We start from the raw sequence: 17,144 nt of genomic DNA, 5'->3' as shown, positions 1-17,144 counted from the left end.
GACACAATGAGAATGGTACACAGACATACGGCTAGGTACACAGACATACAGCTAGGTACACATACACAATGAGAATGGTACACAGACATATAGCTAGGTACACAGACATACAGCTAGGTACACAGACACAATGAGAATGGTACACAGACATACAGCTAGGTACACAGACATACGGCTAGGTACACAGACATACAGCTAGGTACACAGACATACAGCTAGGTACACAGACATACAGCTAGGTACACAGACATACAGCTAGGTACACAGACACAATGAGAATGGTACACAGACATACGGCTAGGTACACAGACATACAGCTAGGTACACAGACATACAGCTAGGTACACAGACATACAGCTAGGTACACAGACATACGGCTAGGTACACAGACATACAGCTAGGTACACAGACATACAGCTAGGTACACAGACATACAGCTAGGTACACAGACATACAGCTAGGTACACAGACACAATGAGAATGGTACACAGACATACGGCTAGGTACACAGACATACAGCTAGGTACACAGACATACAGCTAGGTACACAGACATACAGCTAGGTACACCCACAGACACACAGCAGGAGATGGGTGACTGCCAGCACACAAAAGAAAATACATACAAATAAATACATATTCCTGAATTCATGTAAAATCCTCCTATTTCAGGTCTCTACACACACAACACTACAGTCCATGTATTTTGGATATAAACCACATACACAGATGCTCCTCTGGCCAACTCCAAACTGCAGTTACACTGAGTGACAGGACATTTCCCGCACCTCACTGACAACCAACGCTACATTGTACTACAACTCCCCCTCCCACAACACAAGCCTCTTGTTAAAAGAATACTCTCTCTCACAGTCCCACTGTAGAGTAAAAACAAGACTCACCTGGCTGTAGATGTTTGGCAGAGACAGGAGAAATGCTGAATGGTTATCGTGTGTGGTTGTAGTCATAGCTCCGCAGGTGAGGGCAGAGGGGGTTCAAGTAAGGGAGCTGGGTATCTGAATTATTCACTACCCACCCACTATTCACTACCCCTCCCATTGTTTCTCACAATGAGTTTATTATTTACTAATTCTGATGTCATAGTAAACATACAGCAATACATCACTGGTAGGCTACAGGGAATTATGGTGGATCTGACTCAACACACAGATGATGGTGGGTGGAGAATGGGAGAGACAGACAGACAAAGTGAGACAGCGGCAGACAGACAGGCAGACATGGGTGGATCAGGTGTACAGTCACAGGTGTGGAGTCTAGAGTCAGGTTTCTCTCTTGCCACAAACAGAAGGATCCAGAAAACACACACAGAAAAGAAAAGGTGACCAGTATGTATGGTTCAATATAACGTTTATTAGACAGTCTTTGATGTTACTATCAGACAATAATACTCTGCTTTGAATGGAACTAATGCTGCTCTGTGTCCTCACTGGTAACTGTGTCCTCACTGGTAACTGTGTCCTCACTGGTAACTGTGTCCTCACTGGTAACTGTGTCCTCACTGGTAACTGTGTCCTCACTGGTAACTGTGTCCTCACTGGTAACTGTGTCCTCACTGGTAACTGTGTCCTCACTGGTAACTGTGTCCTCACTGGTAACTGTGTCGTCTGACTCGGCTTCATAATCATGTCCTCACAATTGATTAACAAAAAAAACATGGATTTTTTTATATTCAGAACGTAATACATCATTTACATTTTTCTAAATGTCTCACATGTGACAGGTGTCCAGAACATGGATCCAAACACACAGACACTGGACCTCTGGGGGGGTCTCTCTTCCTCACAGCTCTTCATTGATCTATCTATCCAGTCCATTCAGTTGACAGCAATATGACGAAGGCATCACTTCTCCAGAGCTAGGTGACATGAATATGAAAGGGAGATGGAAGAGATATTGTCTCGGTCCAGAGGCTGAAATGTAACAGGGCTGTGGTGTCCTCTCATCCGCATCCAATTCGCCAAATTGGAAAGTCTCTCTATGTTTGTATGATGACATCATCAGCAGGGTTGTTTGAGCAGTCTCCTGACTAACTTCTTGAGTTCTTTGTCGCTCCTCCTCCACCTCACCAGCCTAGTGAGGACCAGCCTGCCCTCCTGTGTGTCAGCAAGGCCCAGGTACCACACCCCTGCCAGGGACTCCTTCCCCTCCAGGGCAGGACAGGTGCAGGTACCCCCTTCCTGCAACCAAAGGGCACTGTAGGCCATGGCCCCCCCGACGCCCTCGGCCTTCTCTGCGCCTCCACCCTCCCACCTCAGGATGCGACTCCGGGCCAGAGGGACGACCCTGCGGTCACCCTGCACTACAGAAACACTCCCAATACGCAGTTTAAAGGCTGAGAGGAAACACAGAAATACAGGTCTGTAAACACTTTAAAACATTTAAACATGTTATAGGCCTCTATAAACCTTTGTGTAAAGTGTAACCAATGCCATATACAGATCACTCACCATATGGACTCTTGCAGAAGTTGTTCTGGTTGTCTCTCTCTCCCTCAGCAGCCAGACTGCATGCATCACAGATCACTGTTCCTGAGGACACCAAGAGACATGCCACCGAGAAGGGTGAACATGTGTGTGAAAGAGAGTGGACATTTTTTGCAGAGGATCACCTCCCAATGATGATAGGTACAAACCCTTTGATGCCTCCTCGTGTCCCTCTTCCTTCTGCCCACGCTCTGTGTCTCGGGTCGTGGTGGGAATGCAGAGATGGGTCCCGCGCGGGAACCGGGTACAGTTGAACATGTTGGGCCACGGGAACCCGAAAGCGCTCATCACCGGAAGACAACCGTCCCTCACAGCCTCGCACAGCCCACGGCAGGGGCGCACCGCCCCCTCCGGTAGGCACACCGGGGCGAAGAGCGAGCACAAGAACTTCTTGGTATCCCGGTGGCAGAGTTTGGAGACCAACGGTAGCCACGCGGCCGACTGCTGCTGGGCTTCTTTTAACGAGTCGTGCCCCAGCAGGTTGGGAAGCCGCATCTCCCGGTAACCGACGCCGTGGCACAGAGAAAGTGTGCTGGGGATGGGCTTACACACCGAGCGAACCGTGGAGGTACTGAGACTTTCGGGCGCAAACTGAACGGGGCTGCTGTCTTTGGTCAAAACCGAGGCGAGACAAATAGACACCAACAGTGATATTATCAGCTGAGCCATACTAACAACAGGCGTAGATAAAAACAAAGCAGCACAGGGGTTGTTTAGCAGTCCTGGAAGAGAAGTACGCAGCCTAGTAGCTAGTAGTCTGATGTGTAATGAGAGGGCGTCTGGCGTCACCCAGTCATGCAAACTCGTCAAACGTGTTCTTTCATCAAATGCAATGGTTATTGAGGGCTGTAAGTGGCTCTGTAGACCAGGGGGACGTCTGAAAGAGGACTTTAATCTTTTATCTTGCGATAGCAGCCTCCTCAGAACATGTGTTAACAATGTATTTTTGCCATCTCGTCGTTCTGTATTTCCCTTTCGACCCGTCTGTTGTGTGCAGGTTCCGTGCCCCAAATAAAACAATAACAAGTCACCATTCGCGAGTCTTAAAACATGAAATACCCCATGTCACGTGATTGGGGAGTCTGTGTTCCCATGCTGGCTTCACAGTGGCCGGATGTCATTATGTTTGTTGCCCGGTACTTGGCTGCTCAAAAACTGATGTCATGTGATAGGCTTCGTTTGTAGTAGCCGCTGACAGAAGCGGTAAGAGAGAAAGTGGACCGAGACTGTTTCTCTTATTATATAGTTTCTCGGGAGAAGTAGTTGGAAATTGCGTTCGCGGACCAGCGAACGTCATGGGTTGCTGTTATAGCAGGGAAAACGAGAACACCGAGCAGGTAACTAACTATAGTCTAGTTGGTTATCTAGGTTGCAAAATACTATTTGACAATAACGTTACTTTCTTTGGGGTCATCAAGACGTTGCGAGACAGTTTGTTGTATCAAATTCCACTAGTCAAAAGTGAAAAGATAGTGCATCATTGCGCGTTAAAAGGAAACAATTTCTAAGTTAGCCAACTACGACCCAACAGATATCTGAGCTAGTCAGACCTTTAAGATAGCTGTTAGCTGTGCAAGACAGATTGGGCCATGGGAATGTAGTAACCTGATTGGCAAATTCGCCAACACACATAACAACATTGGCTCGTTAAGTGAAGTTTCAAAATAGTGACAACCTTTGCTGACAAATTATAGGCAGTATCTAGTTTGCTAATTACCTTAACCAGTTCATCTGTACGTCAGTAGCTAGCTACTTGCAGGGCAGACAAAACACTGTTTAAATTCTCACCTGTCATGATGATCATCATTCAGGTCCGGTAAAACGTGACCACTTCTGTTAATTGGGCCTCATTCGGTAATGCAGTTGAACTTGCCAGCGCGTTAACTTCTCCCAGATGCATGTCATATGATCTCAGGTTTCCAGTTGTGACATAAAGCCAAAATGGAATTTGCTGAAGGGGAAATAAAGTGTTTGTTTTTATTTTCACTTTTGGAAAATGTGAGGTGGGGGGGGGGTAACTTATTACCATTTATCAGATGACTGTTGTACACATAGAGCCTGCCGAGGCTTTGCTAACCTTGTTATAACACAGGATAATACTGTTGAAATATACTCTCCAGTATCATCAGGCTTAGGTAACTATCTTTTCTTTGGGTTCATTCTTGTCTGCCTGTCACAGCAGCAGATCCCTATGGACTTAGTGATCAGGGATGAGTAGTCATAGTATAGAGTTTGTAGGGTGCCTTTTTGTTTTCTACTTTAGTTCAGAGGTCATATCATGCTCATTTTAACAATAAGCAAGGTCAATCTGGGTACCTTAACAGCCAGTGATGGAGGATGTTGTGATAGTTTGTGAGTGTGATGCGTATGTTGTGCCTCAGGACCCTGACGTGTATAAGCCGCTGATTCCCCACCCGAACCCAGACAGCAAGCCCCTCAACAGTACAGAATGGAGCTCCGCCAGTGTACCCTCAGCCCGCACAGACGAACAGGCCTTACTCACATCCATCCTTTTCAAGACAGCCCTGTAAGACACACACATGTTTCTTCTCCTCCCTCATCGTGGATTTATCCATTTGGGATTTAATTCTGCTGATTACCTTTGTCTCTGTTTCTTAGGAACATCATTGATGTCTCGGCTGCGGACTCTCAAGGCATGGAGCAGCATGAGTATATGGATAAAGCTCGGCAATACAGGTTGGTGTGTGGAGGTAGTTGCTTAATGTGTCTGTGTTTTGGAGTGGGTTTTGACCGGCCATGTGTTTCAGCACTGACCTGTCTTTATTGTGTTTCAGTATAAAACTGGCCTTGTTGAGTAACAGTCTGTCTCAGAAGAAGCCCCTCCCTCTCCCTTCCCTCACCAGCCAGCCACACCAAGTGCTCGCTAGTGATCTGGTGCCATACTCTGATGTACAACAGGTAAACGCACGCGCACACACACGCTCGCACACCAGGGGTGTAACGGTTCACCAAACCCACGTTTTGGTACGTATTGAGGTTTTGAAGTCACTGTTCGGTTTCGGTAAAACAGGAAAATAAAATGTGAACAGTTACTCTAGTTAACATGTTCTTATATAAACAAAAATTGGTATTCCTGATTCTATATGATCATCAGTTGGTTAATGCCTGATGAGCATAATCAGGAATAACAACACTTTGTATTTTCTTAAATGAAAACACCTGAATACACAACAACACTAAAATAAAGTGCTCTATGTGTGTGAAATCAATATATAAACATGGCTTAGACATTGTATAGACCTATGCTGTAATGTTTTCTCACAAAGAGAAAAAGATGCACACGTGTGTGACTCTCATAAAGGGGACGTGTCTGTAGCACGGTAGATAATTTCCCGCTCCGGTGTAAGGTGATGGGCTGTCACTGTTAAGTAGCTCTCTGTAGCCCTGGAGGTCCAGCTGTAGTAAGCACAACACAGGGTGCCTCTGATGAGCCATCAAAACGGCAAAGCATCAATACAGGACAGATCTAATTCTACTACACTGGCTCTGACACTCGTTGGATGTGGCAGGGCTTGCAAACTATCACAGAATACAAAGGGGAAACCCAGCCACGAGCTGCCCAGTGACGCGACCCTAACAGACGAGCTGCATACCTTCTGTGCCCGCTTCGAGGCAAGCAGCATTGAACCATACATGCGAGCACCAGCTGTTCCAGACGACTGTGGGATCTTGCTCTCTGTAGCCGACGTGAGCAAGACCTTTAAACAGGTTAACATTCACGGGGCCAGATGGATTACCAGAACGCGTACTCTGAGCGTGCACTGACCAGCTGGCAAGTGATTTCACTGACATTTTCAACCTCTCCCTGACCCAGTCTGTAATACCTACATGTTTCAAGCAGACCACCATAGTCCCTGTGACCAAGAATACTAAGGTAACCTGTCTAAATTACTATGGATCCGTAGCACTCACATCTGTAGCCATGAAGTGCTTTGAAAGGCTGGTCATGAGTCACATCAACACCATCATCCCAGAAACCCTAGACCCATCACAATTTGCATAACGCCCCAACAGAACCACAGATTAACCACGAAAACCTCTCCCTCAGCGTCAGAAACACTAAGGAGCTGATTGTGGACTACAGGAAACGGAGGGCTGAGTACGCTCCCCTTCACATTGACGGGCTGTAGTGGAGCAGGTCGAGTGCTTCAATTCTTCAGTATCCACGTCACTAAGGAATTAACATGGTCCACACTAGAGGTCGACTGATTATGATTTTCCAACGCCGATACCGATTTATTGGAGGACCAAAAAAAGCTGGATACCGTTTTAAATCGTCCGAATTTTTTATTTATTAAAAAAAATATAGATATATATTTTTTTATTTGTAATAATGACAATTCCAAACAATACTGAATGAACACTTATTTTAACTTCATATAATACATCAATACAAATAAATGTAGCCTCAAATAAATAATGAAACAAACATGTTCTAAACATCTAGAATTGGCTTCCTATTTCGCAACAAAGCATCCTTCACTCATGCTGCCAAACATACCCTTGTAAAACTGACCATCCTACCAATCCTCGACTTTGGCGATGTCATTTACAAAATAGCCTCCAATACCCTACTCAACAAATTGGATGCAGTCTATCACAGTGCAATCCGTTTTATCACCAAAGCCCCATATACTACCCACCATTGCGACCTGTACGCTCTCGTTGGCTGGCCCTCGCTTCATACTCGTCGCCAAACCCACTGGCTCCATGTCATCTACAAGACCCTGCTAGGTAAAGTCCCCCCTTATCTCAGCTCGCTGGTCACCATAGCATCTCCCACCTGTAGCACACGCTCCAGCAGGTATATCTCTCTAGTCACCCCCAAAACCAATTCTTTCTTTGGCCGCCTCTCCTTCCAGTTCTCTGCTGCCAATGACTGGAACGAACTACAAAAATCTCTGAAACTGGAAACACTTATCTCCCTCACTAGCTTTAAGCACCAACTGTCAGAACAGCTCACAGATTACTGCACCTGTACATAGCCCACCTATAATTTAGCCCAAACAACTACCTCTTTCCCAACTGTATTTAATTTTTATTTATTTATTTATTTTGCTCCTTTGCACCCCATTATTTTTTATTTCTACTTTGCTCATTCTTCCATTGCTAAACTACCATTCCAGTATTTTACTTGCTATATTGTATTTACTTTGCCATCATGGCCTTTTTTGCCTTTACCTCCCTTCTCACCTCATTTGCTCACATTGTATATAGACTTGTTTATACTGCATTATTGACTGTATGTTTGTTTTTACTCCATGTGTAACTCTGTGTCGTTTTATCTGTCGAACTGCTTTGCTTTATCTTGGCCAGGTCGCAATTGTAAATGAGAACTTGTTCTCAACTTGCCTACCTGGTTAAATAAAGGTAAAATAAATAAATAAAATAAATGTTCAATTTGTTTTAAATAATGCAAAAACAAAGTGTTGGAGAAGTAAAAGTGCAATATGTGCCATGTAAAATAGCTAACATTTCAGTTCCTTGCTCAGAACATGAGAACATATGAAAGCTGGTGGTTCATTTTAACATGAGTCTTCAATATTCCCAGGTAAGAAGTTTTAGGTTGTAGTTATTATAGGACTATTTCTCTCTATACCATTTGTATTTCATATACCTTTGACTATTGGATGTTCTTATAGGCACTTTAGTATTGCCAGTGTAACAGTATAGCTTCAGTCCCTCTCCTCGCCCGTACCTGGGCTCGAACCAGGAACACATCGACAACAGCCACACTCGAAGTAGCGTTACCCATCGCTCCACAAAAGCCGCGGCCCTTGCAGAGCAAGGGGAATAACTACTCCAAGTCTCAGAGCGAGTGACGTTTGAAACGCTATTAGTGCGGACCCCGCTAACTAGCTAGCCATTTCACATCGGTTACACCAGCCATTAGGCTGATAGGCTTGAAGTCATAAAACAGCGCTGTGCTTGCGAAGAGCTGCTGGCAAAACGCACGAAAGTGCTGTTTGAATGAATGCTTACGAGCCTGCTGCTGCCTACCACCGCTCAGTCAGACTGCTCTATCAAATCATACACTTAATTATAACATAATAATCACAGAAATACGAGCCTTAGGTCATTAATATGGTCCAATCCGGAAACTATCATTTCGAGAATAAAACATGTTTTCTTTCAGTGAAAGAATATATCTAACGGGTGGCATCCCTAAGTCTAAATATTCCTGTTACATTGCACAACCTTCAATGTTATGTCATAATTATGTAAAATTCTGGGAAATTAGTTCGCAACGAGCCAGGCTGCCCAAACTGATGCAACTACCCTGACTCTGCGTGCAATGAACGCAAGAGAAGTGACACAATTTCACCTGGTTAATATTGCCTGCTAACCTGGATTTATTTTCGCTAAATATGCAGGTTTAAACAAATATACTTCTGTGTATTGATTTTAAGAAAGGCATTGGTGTTTATGGTTAGGTACAGTCGTCCAACGATTGTGCTTTTTTTCCGCAAATGCACTTTTGTTAAATCATCCCCCAGCGTTGATTATATGCAATGCAGGACACGCTAGATAAACTAGTAATATCATCAACCATGTGTAGTTATAACTAGTGATTATGATTGATTGTTTTTTATAAGATAAGTTTAATGCTAGCTAGCAACTTACCTTGGCTTCTACTGCATTCACGTAACAGGCAGGCTCCTCGTGGAGTGTAATGAGAGGCAGGTGGTTAGAGCATTGGACTAGTTAACTGTAAGGTTGCAAGATTGGATCACCCGAGCTGACAAGGTGAAAATCTGTCCTTCTGTCCCTGAACAGGGAAGTTAACCCACCGTTCCTAGGTCATCATTGAAAATAAGAATGTGTTCTTAATTGACTTGTCTAGTTAAATGAAGGTCTAAAAATAAAATAGATTTTAAAAAATGGGCAAAATTGGTGCCCAAAAATACCAATTTCCGATTGTTATAAACTTGAAATCAGCCCCAATTAATCGGTCGACCTCTAGTCCACATACACACCAACAGTTGTGATAAAGGCACAACAATGCCTATTCCCTCTTCGGAGACTGAAAAGATTTGTCATGGGCCCTCAGATCCTCAAAGTTCTACAGCTGCACCATTGAGAGAATCTTGACTGGCTGCATTACCACTTGGTGTAGCAACTGCTTGGCATCCGACCAGAAGGCCCTACAAATGGTAGTGCGTACGGCCCAGTACATCACCGGGGCCAAGTTCCCTACCATCCAGGACCTCTGTACTAGGCGGTCAGAGGAAGGCCTGAAAAATTGTCAAAGATCCCAGCCATCCAAGTCATAGACTTTACTCTGTTACCGCACAGCAAGCTGTACCGGAGCGCCAAGTCTGGGACCAAAAGGCTCCTGAACAGCTTCTACCCCCAAGCCATAAGACTATTGAACAGATAATGAAATGGCTGCTGAACAGATAATGAAATGGCTGCTGAACAGATAATGAAATGGCTGCTGAACAGATAATGAAATGGCTGCTGAACAGATAATGAAATGCCTGCCTGGAGTATTTGCATTGACCCTTTCTTGTTCTGGCTGACCGACTCTATGCAGACTCATTGGGCTCTACTGACACTGAATCTCCAACACAGACGCACATACTACGTACTCTGTCATGCACAAAACACACATGCATATTGACACCACTCGCACTCTTCACATGCTGCTGCTACTCTTACCTATCCTGATTGCCTAGTCACTTTAACCCCTAACTGTACATATAACCTCCACTACCTCGTACCCCTGCACATCGACTCGGTACTGGTACTCCTTGTATATAGCCTTGTTATTGGTGTTACTATTTAGTATTTTTATTAGCAAATTTTACTACATTTGAACTGCATTGTTAGGATAGGGCTCGTAAGTAAGCATTTCACGGTAAAGTCTACACACGTTGTATTCGGCGCATGTGACATAACATTTGATTTGCCAATTCATTGACTACTTCGGCTTTCACCTTGCTTATGTAGAGCGGTTAATACCTGTTTTTCTGAAATGGGTGCATGAGGGCGAAGTTAGTTAACGTGGCTCGAGCACTTTCACGAGGTGCTGAAACACCTATTCCCCTCAACCACTGAGAATGGGCGCTTATCCACGGCTATAAACATACCTATCGCTCTTGTCATTTCTTTGGCACAGTCAGAATCTGCTGCGAAGGGCTGCTTGAATGCTGAGGGACGATAACACATTTATTTGTATATTTTTTGCGCCCCGGTCTTGCTCCAGTGGTAAGAATACTGAGGTGATGTCGGTGTAAATGTGTCAACATGTTCGAGGTGTTGGCAGCTGCAGAGGCTATTCTCGTTGAGCAGTGGAGACATACTCTCTATGTCCATCACTGTTTGGCATCTACTGGGAAACCAAAATGTTCCCAAACTGAATATTTAAACGATGATGGAGAATCCTCCTGGTTTATGCACCCCACCGCTCGCCATCGTACAGAACTAGTTCCTGTCTGTGACTCACAAAAGGACATTTTGAAATGAGCCAATCAAGATTTGAATTTTGATTTACAAAGTGTGCATAGGCTCTAGTTGTTGTAACAGAATAGCCTGAAAACGTTGAGGCATACAACGCAGCGTTGGCCCAGTTTATATTCCAAGGGTTTTATTATGATGTGTTTTCATTCGGATTCACAGTGCGGACCAAACTGAGGTCCCTGAACGGTTCGGTATGAATACGTGTATTGTTACACCCCTAACACACACACACACACACACAGTGTAATTCTCAGACATACATCAGGTCATTTTTCTATAACAGTCCTATGCTTTCCCTATCCATAAACCTGTTAGTGCATGGCAGCTCTGGGGCTAAAAAAAACAACCATGTTGATGCATGTTAACCTATTTTGTTCTGATTGATTTACAGGTGTCCAAGATAGCTGCCTATGCTTACAGTGCAATCTCTCAGATCAAGGTGGACGATAAAGAAGAACTAGTGGTTCAATTTGCCATCCCCTGATCTACCCTCTATAATACCCCCCTGTCCAGTCTCCCATGCCCGACCCTGCACCCTGTGTCTCAGTCCTTGTGCTACCCAGCTATGTGACTAGCAACCTGCTGCTACAGCTGAGGATTATGACAACCAGATCTCCCCTGCTGAGAGGGTTAACTTGATCTGCTTGACCTACCTCCCCCTTGACCTTTCAAAGCCATCATTCATCCTTCCTTCACGAGGGGTGTCAAGGAATTTTAAAATTAATCGCAGTATAACGATAATGGCTGTCTTTTTTTTTTTGTCATTTTAAAGTATCTTGTTTTGAAGAGTGACTGAGTCTAATGACTAAACAGTTAGCTAGCTGCGTGGCATGGCTAGACTGTTCTGGCTCTGCCTTTTCAGGAGTAGCTGTCCTCGTCTGTTTTGCAGCTACGGCAATGTACTAACTAACCACAGCTAGGAAGAGGGTGATGCTGTTGTTCTGACACTGTGAACCCGTCACCCAGAACACACATCTCACCCCTCATGTCATCAATACAAATATCTAGAAAGAGCAATCACTATAGTTTTCCATATCTTTGTTGGAATCCTTAGATTGACCTAATGTAGTAAGACAGAACTGGGTTGGGTAGGTTTAAAAACAACAGGGACTTAGATTCTATAGTGGAACGAATGGTCAGTCTTACTTTGAGATCTGCTCATGCTGATAGAGTGCAGGGGCGAATGGGGGGTGGGGGACAGGTGTGGGAATCCACATTGTTTTCTCTGCCTCTGATTTCTAGCAGAAATGTGCTTCCTCCTAGCACTTCAATCATTTAGCTGGCAGTCCTTGGATTCGTATCTTTTAGATTTCACAGAAACAATAGATGGGGGTAGGGCTTAGTGAAGGTAGGGGTCGAGGTGGATGGGTCATGTTCAGGGGCTTGTAATGTAAATTAATCAGTTAAGTGTTTATACCTTCTATGTACAGATTTGTGACTCTGTCAAAAGCAACAAATGGATTCTATGCACCTCCCCTTTGTAGAGCGTCTGTTGGTCAGGATTGGCTAAAGCTCCAATGGGGCGGTTTTTGGAGCCAATCAAAACTAAGGATACAGAAACCCAGTTTTTATGACAAGAACCCCTATTAACATCCAAGTTTGTTCGATTTTTAAACAAAACAACAGCTTGTTATGAGTTACTTAAATGAACCTAGAAAATAACATCTATCATGGCAGTTTGGGATAAACAACCATAACCTTGGTATCCTCAATTAAAACGATCAAGAGGTGTTAGTGATTTATTTATGTGGGGGTCATTAAAGTGATGATCTGGAAGGCTGTGTCCACAAGACCTTTCATTTTGACTTTTTGCAGTGTGCTGAGAACAGTACGTTTGTTTTCGTTATTTCAACGTGTAATATTACTGGGACTACATTGTTAATTTCTTAGGCTAGTACCAAAACGTTTAAGATATTCTGTTACACCCCCCCCCCCCCCCTCCCCCCATTTAATTATGTAATGCATTAAAGACGTTCAACAATGGCTGGTGTTCTGTAGGACTGTAGAGAAATAGTTGTGTGGGGTAACATTGCAACAAACCTAAAGAACACTGAATCACATCTCATTTAGTGTAACTAATGGATATCATTTAAAAACACTTCCTCAGAAGATATTATTTACCATGATAGGGATTCTCTGGTATATCTCATACCTACTGATTCACGTGGTAAAGTGTAAATTCTCAGATCCAGATTTCAACACAAAGTAACACACCTATACTGAACAAATATAAATGCAACATGTTAAGTGTTAGTCCCATGTTTCATGAGCTGAAATAAATAAAAAAAATCCCAGAAATGTTCCATATGCACAAAAAGCTTTCTCTCAAATTTTGTGCACAAGTTTGTTTACATCCCTGTTTGTGAGCATTTTATCCTTTGTCAAGATAATCCATCCACTTGACAGGTGTAACATATCAATAAGATGATTAAACAGCATGATCATTACACAGGTGCACCTTGTGCTGGGGACAATAAAAGGCCACTCTAAAATGTGCAGTTTTGTCATACAACACAATGCCACAGATGTTTTGAGGGAGAGTGCAATTGGCATGCTTCAGGAGCGTCCACTAGGGCAATTGCCAGATGATTGATTGTTTACTTCTCTACCATAAGGCGCAATGTCGTTTTAGAGAATTTGGCAGTACGTCCACCTGCCTCACGACCGCATACCACAGGTAACCACGCCAGTCCAGGACCACCGCATCCGGCTACTTCACCTGCGGGATCGTATAAGACCAGCCACTCGGAGGGCTGATGAAAATGTGGGTTTGCACAAACTGTCAGAAATCATCTCAGGGAAGTTAATCTGCGTGCTCGTCGTCCTCACCAGGGTCGTGACCTGACTGCAGTTCGGCGTTGTAACTGTAGTGGGCAAATGCTCACCTTCGACGGCCAATGGAATGCTGGAGAAGTGTGCTCTTCACGGATGAATCCTGGCTTCAACTGTACCGGGCAGATGGCAGACAGCGTTTATAGCATTGTGTGGATGAGCGGTTTGCTGATGTCAACATTGTGAACAGAGTGTCCCGTGGTGGCGGTGTGGTTATGGTATATGCAGGCATAAGCTACGGACAATGAATACGATAGAATTTTATTGATGGTGATTTGAATGCACAGAGATACAGTGACGAGATCCTCAGGCACATTGTCGTGCCATTCATCCGCCGCCATCACGTTTTATCATGATAATCCACGGTTCCATGTCACAAGAATCTTTACACAACTCCTGGAGGCTGAAAATGTCCCAGTTCTCCCATGGGCTGCATACTCACCAGACATTTCACCCATTGAGCATGTTTTTTTGATGCTCTGGATCGACATGTACGACAGCGTGTTCCAGTTCCCGTCAGCTCTATGCGAAGGAGATGTGTCCCACTGCATGAAGCAAAGGGTGGTCACACCAGATACGGACTGGTTTTGTGATTCACGCCCCTACCTTTTTTTGTAAGGTATCTGTATTCCCAGTCATGTGAAATCCATAGATTAGGGCCTAGTGAATGTATTCCCAGTCATGTGAAATCCATAGATTAGGGCCTAGTGAATGTATTCCCAGTCATGTGAAATCCATAGATTAGGGCCTAGTGAATGTATTCCCAGTCATGTGAAATCCATATATTAGGGTCTAATGAATTTATTTAAATGGACTGATTCCCTTATATGAACTGTAACTCAAATCTTTGAAATGTAACGCATGTTGCGTTATATTTTTGTTCAGTGCACAAAGGTGCATATTGGACAGTTTGATTGAGAGGACTCTATACCTTTAGCCTGGGTGGCCTCTGTTCCAGTTTAATAATTATATAGGTCAAGGTGGCAAAAGGGTCAGGAATATCCTAATTAAGCAGAAATCTCATCTACTGTAGATGTACTCTTCCTTCCCCCCCAACTCTAAGACAGACACCAGACAGAATTTCTGATGAGTAGATTCATATTGTACTTTTACATGATGCTTCAGTCATAAGGCCTCCTGATATAAGCCTGTTGTTCTGGAACCTTTTGGTTGGTTGGCATGACGATTGTGTGTCCCCCTCCATCCGTTTCTGTGGTGACAGGTCAGTTGTCCTGGTTCTTCCTGGTGTTTTTGCCAAGGTTCCCATGGCGATGCCAGACTTGGGCCATGATTCGCTCCTGCCGTGTAACAGCACTGAAGTCCAACTTCTTCAAGTGAGGCAGAGCCGCAATCACATACCCCCTACACACACACACACAGAGGGGTTCTTATAACTGGGTGTTTGTCCAGGTACAACAAACTTCCGTTTTTTTTTACCATAAGGCTCCAGGGCTGAACACATACATACACTGTAAACCAGTAGTCATTTAGCACTGAGCAGAGAGGGAGAATGCTCAAACTCTGTAGGATTTGGCCGTGTTGCTATGCAGACAGGCAGAGAGCTGGTGTGTAACAGGATATCTCTGCTCATTTGATGCACCAGTCAGAATGCTACACAGCTGCAACTCTAACCCAGCACCTATTACACACAGGGCTCAGAGCCACATAGCCCTCTGTGAACAGACAGCATTCAGACAGCACATTGAGATCACACTAAGAGTATGAGTGGAATAAACAACCCCTGTAACCCATCCCACCCCCCCATCTGGGGCTAATGGGAGGCACATTGGTGCCGGCCTGTGTTTGCGTATGTGTGTGTGGATGAGTTTACTGTGTGCATGTGTAGGTTTAGCAGCTGTCCTCACCTTTCTCATTTAATTCCTGTGATGCTAAGTGTGTGTGTACCTGTTGCTCCCCTCATTCTCCATGGTGTTGCCGTGCAGGGTCAGTGTATGTAGGAAGGGCAGGGCGCCCAGCTTATCCACCTCTGAAAGGTTACAGATGCTGTTACCATGGAGATACAACACCCGCAGTTCCTTCAGCTCCACCAGGACCTGTGACACAAAGTTCACACACACACACAGGGTTTAGAGTGATCACTGCTAATGTACTAGAGCCCTTCATTTGACCCCCCCTGCCAGGTTGTGGCTATTCAGGGAGACAGTAGACTTGTCTCAAATTACACAATATCCCCTATATAGTGCACTACTTTTGAGCAGAGCCACTGTATGTACGTGACTACGTGGACTCAACTCACTGGGTCTATGTGTGAGATGTCGTTGAAGGACAGGTCGACCCAGGCGAGCTGTGAGGGCTCTGAGAGGAAGGCTGAGACCATATCATTGAAGCCACTCAAGTCTGTGATGATGTTGTTGTTGAGACGCAGCGAGCGGCTGCAGAACTTCTTCTCTGCATTTCGCTTCAGTGGCCGCAAGCCCTGATTTGGCTCCTCCGTCAGAGCGTCTGAGAGAGAAGTTGTGTGAGAGGACTTAGAGGTGGCATTGAGAATAGGAAAGGAAGCCACGACTATTGAGACACAGGCACAAGAGGGTAGAGAGCAGTGGAGGCTGCTGGGGGAGGACGGCTCATAATAATAGCTGGAATGGAGTCAATAGAAGAGTATCAAACAAATCAGACGTGGTTTCCATGTGGTTGATACCATTCCATTGACTCCATTCCAGCCATTAATATGAGCCGTCCTCCTCTCAGCAACCTCCACTTGTAAAAAAGTGTTGAGGAAGAAGTACAACGCTCTGAATTGCATCTCAATAGTGGAATCCTTTCCTTCATCCGCATTAATAGTCATGTGAAAGAACCTGCTGGTTTACCTGTCATTGAGCTGAGGCATTTGAATGATAAATCCACAGGAGCGCCATACATTTTACAGCCTTTTGGCTAACCTGTATGATAATAAATATAATATTTAAATGAATCCAGCTAATTGAAAAGAGGATTACTGTATCATCTTTGCACTTAGCCTAGCTATTTTGTCCATGCTAACGTTAACGTTCCTGCTAAGTTAGCTACAACTCAAACAACGTCTATTCACTTGACTTCATCTCTGTTCAAGGCATACAAAATAAAAATGACATAGCTACATTTCTAGATTTCTATAACTAGTTTTCTGCCTACAATGGATTAAACATAATTGAGCTATTTTACCCCTAAAAACCCACACACACAGCTCGCTAGCTATCATGTGCAAGACACTTGTTTGTATTTTCATCACAATGAGCGAGAACTACACTACAACAGTCGGTTTCCAAGGAGACGAGTCTTCGGAATGTGGGAATTGTAGTTTAAATATTTCATTAAACGTATTTAT

General features: G+C 44.3%; 3 protein-coding genes across 4 annotated transcripts; 1 reads left to right on the top strand and 2 right to left on the bottom strand.

Moving 5' to 3' along the window:
• Positions 1-1,350: 1,350 nt before the first annotated feature.
• sfrp2l (secreted frizzled-related protein 2 like) lies at positions 1,351-3,715 on the bottom strand. Its single transcript, XM_020508355.2, has 3 exons — positions 2,653-3,715; positions 2,468-2,548; positions 1,351-2,352 (listed from the first exon to the last, which is right to left on the bottom strand). Exons 1-3 carry the CDS (start codon positions 3,170-3,172, stop codon positions 2,018-2,020), a joined length of 936 nt encoding a protein of 311 aa, XP_020363944.1. The 5' UTR covers positions 3,173-3,715; the 3' UTR covers positions 1,351-2,017.
• On the top strand, positions 2,714-12,970 carry LOC109909282 (ragulator complex protein LAMTOR1). Of its 2 annotated transcripts, none has more exons than XM_020508357.2 (5): positions 2,714-3,071; positions 4,885-5,030; positions 5,123-5,200; positions 5,299-5,422; positions 11,379-12,970. In XM_020508357.2, exons 1-5 carry the CDS (start codon positions 3,042-3,044, stop codon positions 11,469-11,471), a joined length of 471 nt encoding a protein of 156 aa, XP_020363946.1. In that variant the 5' UTR covers positions 2,714-3,041; the 3' UTR covers positions 11,472-12,970. The 2 variants fall into 2 exon arrangements, with proteins under 2 accessions (XP_020363946.1, XP_020363945.1); XM_020508356.2 differs by lacking the exon at positions 2,714-3,071 and adding an exon at positions 3,612-3,840.
• Positions 12,971-14,061: 1,091 nt separating this feature from the next.
• On the bottom strand, positions 14,062-17,072 carry lrrc51 (leucine rich repeat containing 51). Its single transcript, XM_020508354.2, has 5 exons — positions 16,982-17,072; positions 16,648-16,719; positions 16,077-16,282; positions 15,725-15,873; positions 14,062-15,181 (listed from the first exon to the last, which is right to left on the bottom strand). The coding sequence occupies exons 2-5, from the start codon at positions 16,697-16,699 to the stop codon at positions 15,043-15,045; spliced, it is 546 nt and encodes a 181-aa protein (XP_020363943.1). The 5' UTR covers positions 16,700-16,719; positions 16,982-17,072; the 3' UTR covers positions 14,062-15,042.
• Between the last annotated feature and the right edge of the window lie 72 nt (positions 17,073-17,144).

The sequence above is a fragment of the Oncorhynchus kisutch genome, linkage group LG18, assembly GCF_002021735.2.
Source record: "Oncorhynchus kisutch isolate 150728-3 linkage group LG18, Okis_V2, whole genome shotgun sequence".
NCBI classification, from domain to species: Eukaryota; Metazoa; Chordata; class Actinopteri; order Salmoniformes; family Salmonidae; genus Oncorhynchus; species Oncorhynchus kisutch.
This window is presented reverse-complemented; position numbering and strand designations above follow the sequence as displayed.

What these genes read in the sequence shown, in the direction of transcription:
- sfrp2l (XM_020508355.2), bottom strand. Translation starts at nt 3,172, where the DNA reads ATGGCTCAGCTGATAATATCACTGTTGGTGTCTATTTGTCTCGCCTCG. An exon ending in ACACGAGGAGGCATCAAAGG is followed by an intron (nt 2,549 to 2,652) that starts GTTTGTACCTAT and finishes TGGTGTCCTCAG; the next exon opens with GAACAGTGATCTGTGATGCA. An exon ending in CTTCTGCAAGAGTCCATATG is followed by an intron (nt 2,353 to 2,467) that starts GTGAGTGATCTG and finishes GTTTCCTCTCAG; the next exon opens with CCTTTAAACTGCGTATTGGG.
- LOC109909282 (XM_020508356.2), top strand. Translation starts at nt 3,799, where the DNA reads ATGGGTTGCTGTTATAGCAGGGAAAACGAGAACACCGAGCAG. An exon ending in AAAACGAGAACACCGAGCAG is followed by an intron (nt 3,841 to 4,884) that starts GTAACTAACTAT and finishes GTTGTGCCTCAG; the next exon opens with GACCCTGACGTGTATAAGCC. An exon ending in CATACTCTGATGTACAACAG is followed by an intron (nt 5,423 to 11,378) that starts GTAAACGCACGC and finishes ATTGATTTACAG; the next exon opens with GTGTCCAAGATAGCTGCCTA.
- lrrc51 (XM_020508354.2), bottom strand. Translation starts at nt 16,699, where the DNA reads ATGTATGGCGCTCCTGTGGATTTATCATTCAAATGCCTCAGCTCAATG. An exon ending in ATGCCTCAGCTCAATGACAG is followed by an intron (nt 16,283 to 16,647) that starts GTAAACCAGCAG and finishes CTTCTCTCTCAG; the next exon opens with ACGCTCTGACGGAGGAGCCA. An exon ending in GAGAATGAGGGGAGCAACAG is followed by an intron (nt 15,182 to 15,724) that starts GTACACACACAC and finishes GTGTGTGTGTAG; the next exon opens with GGGGTATGTGATTGCGGCTC.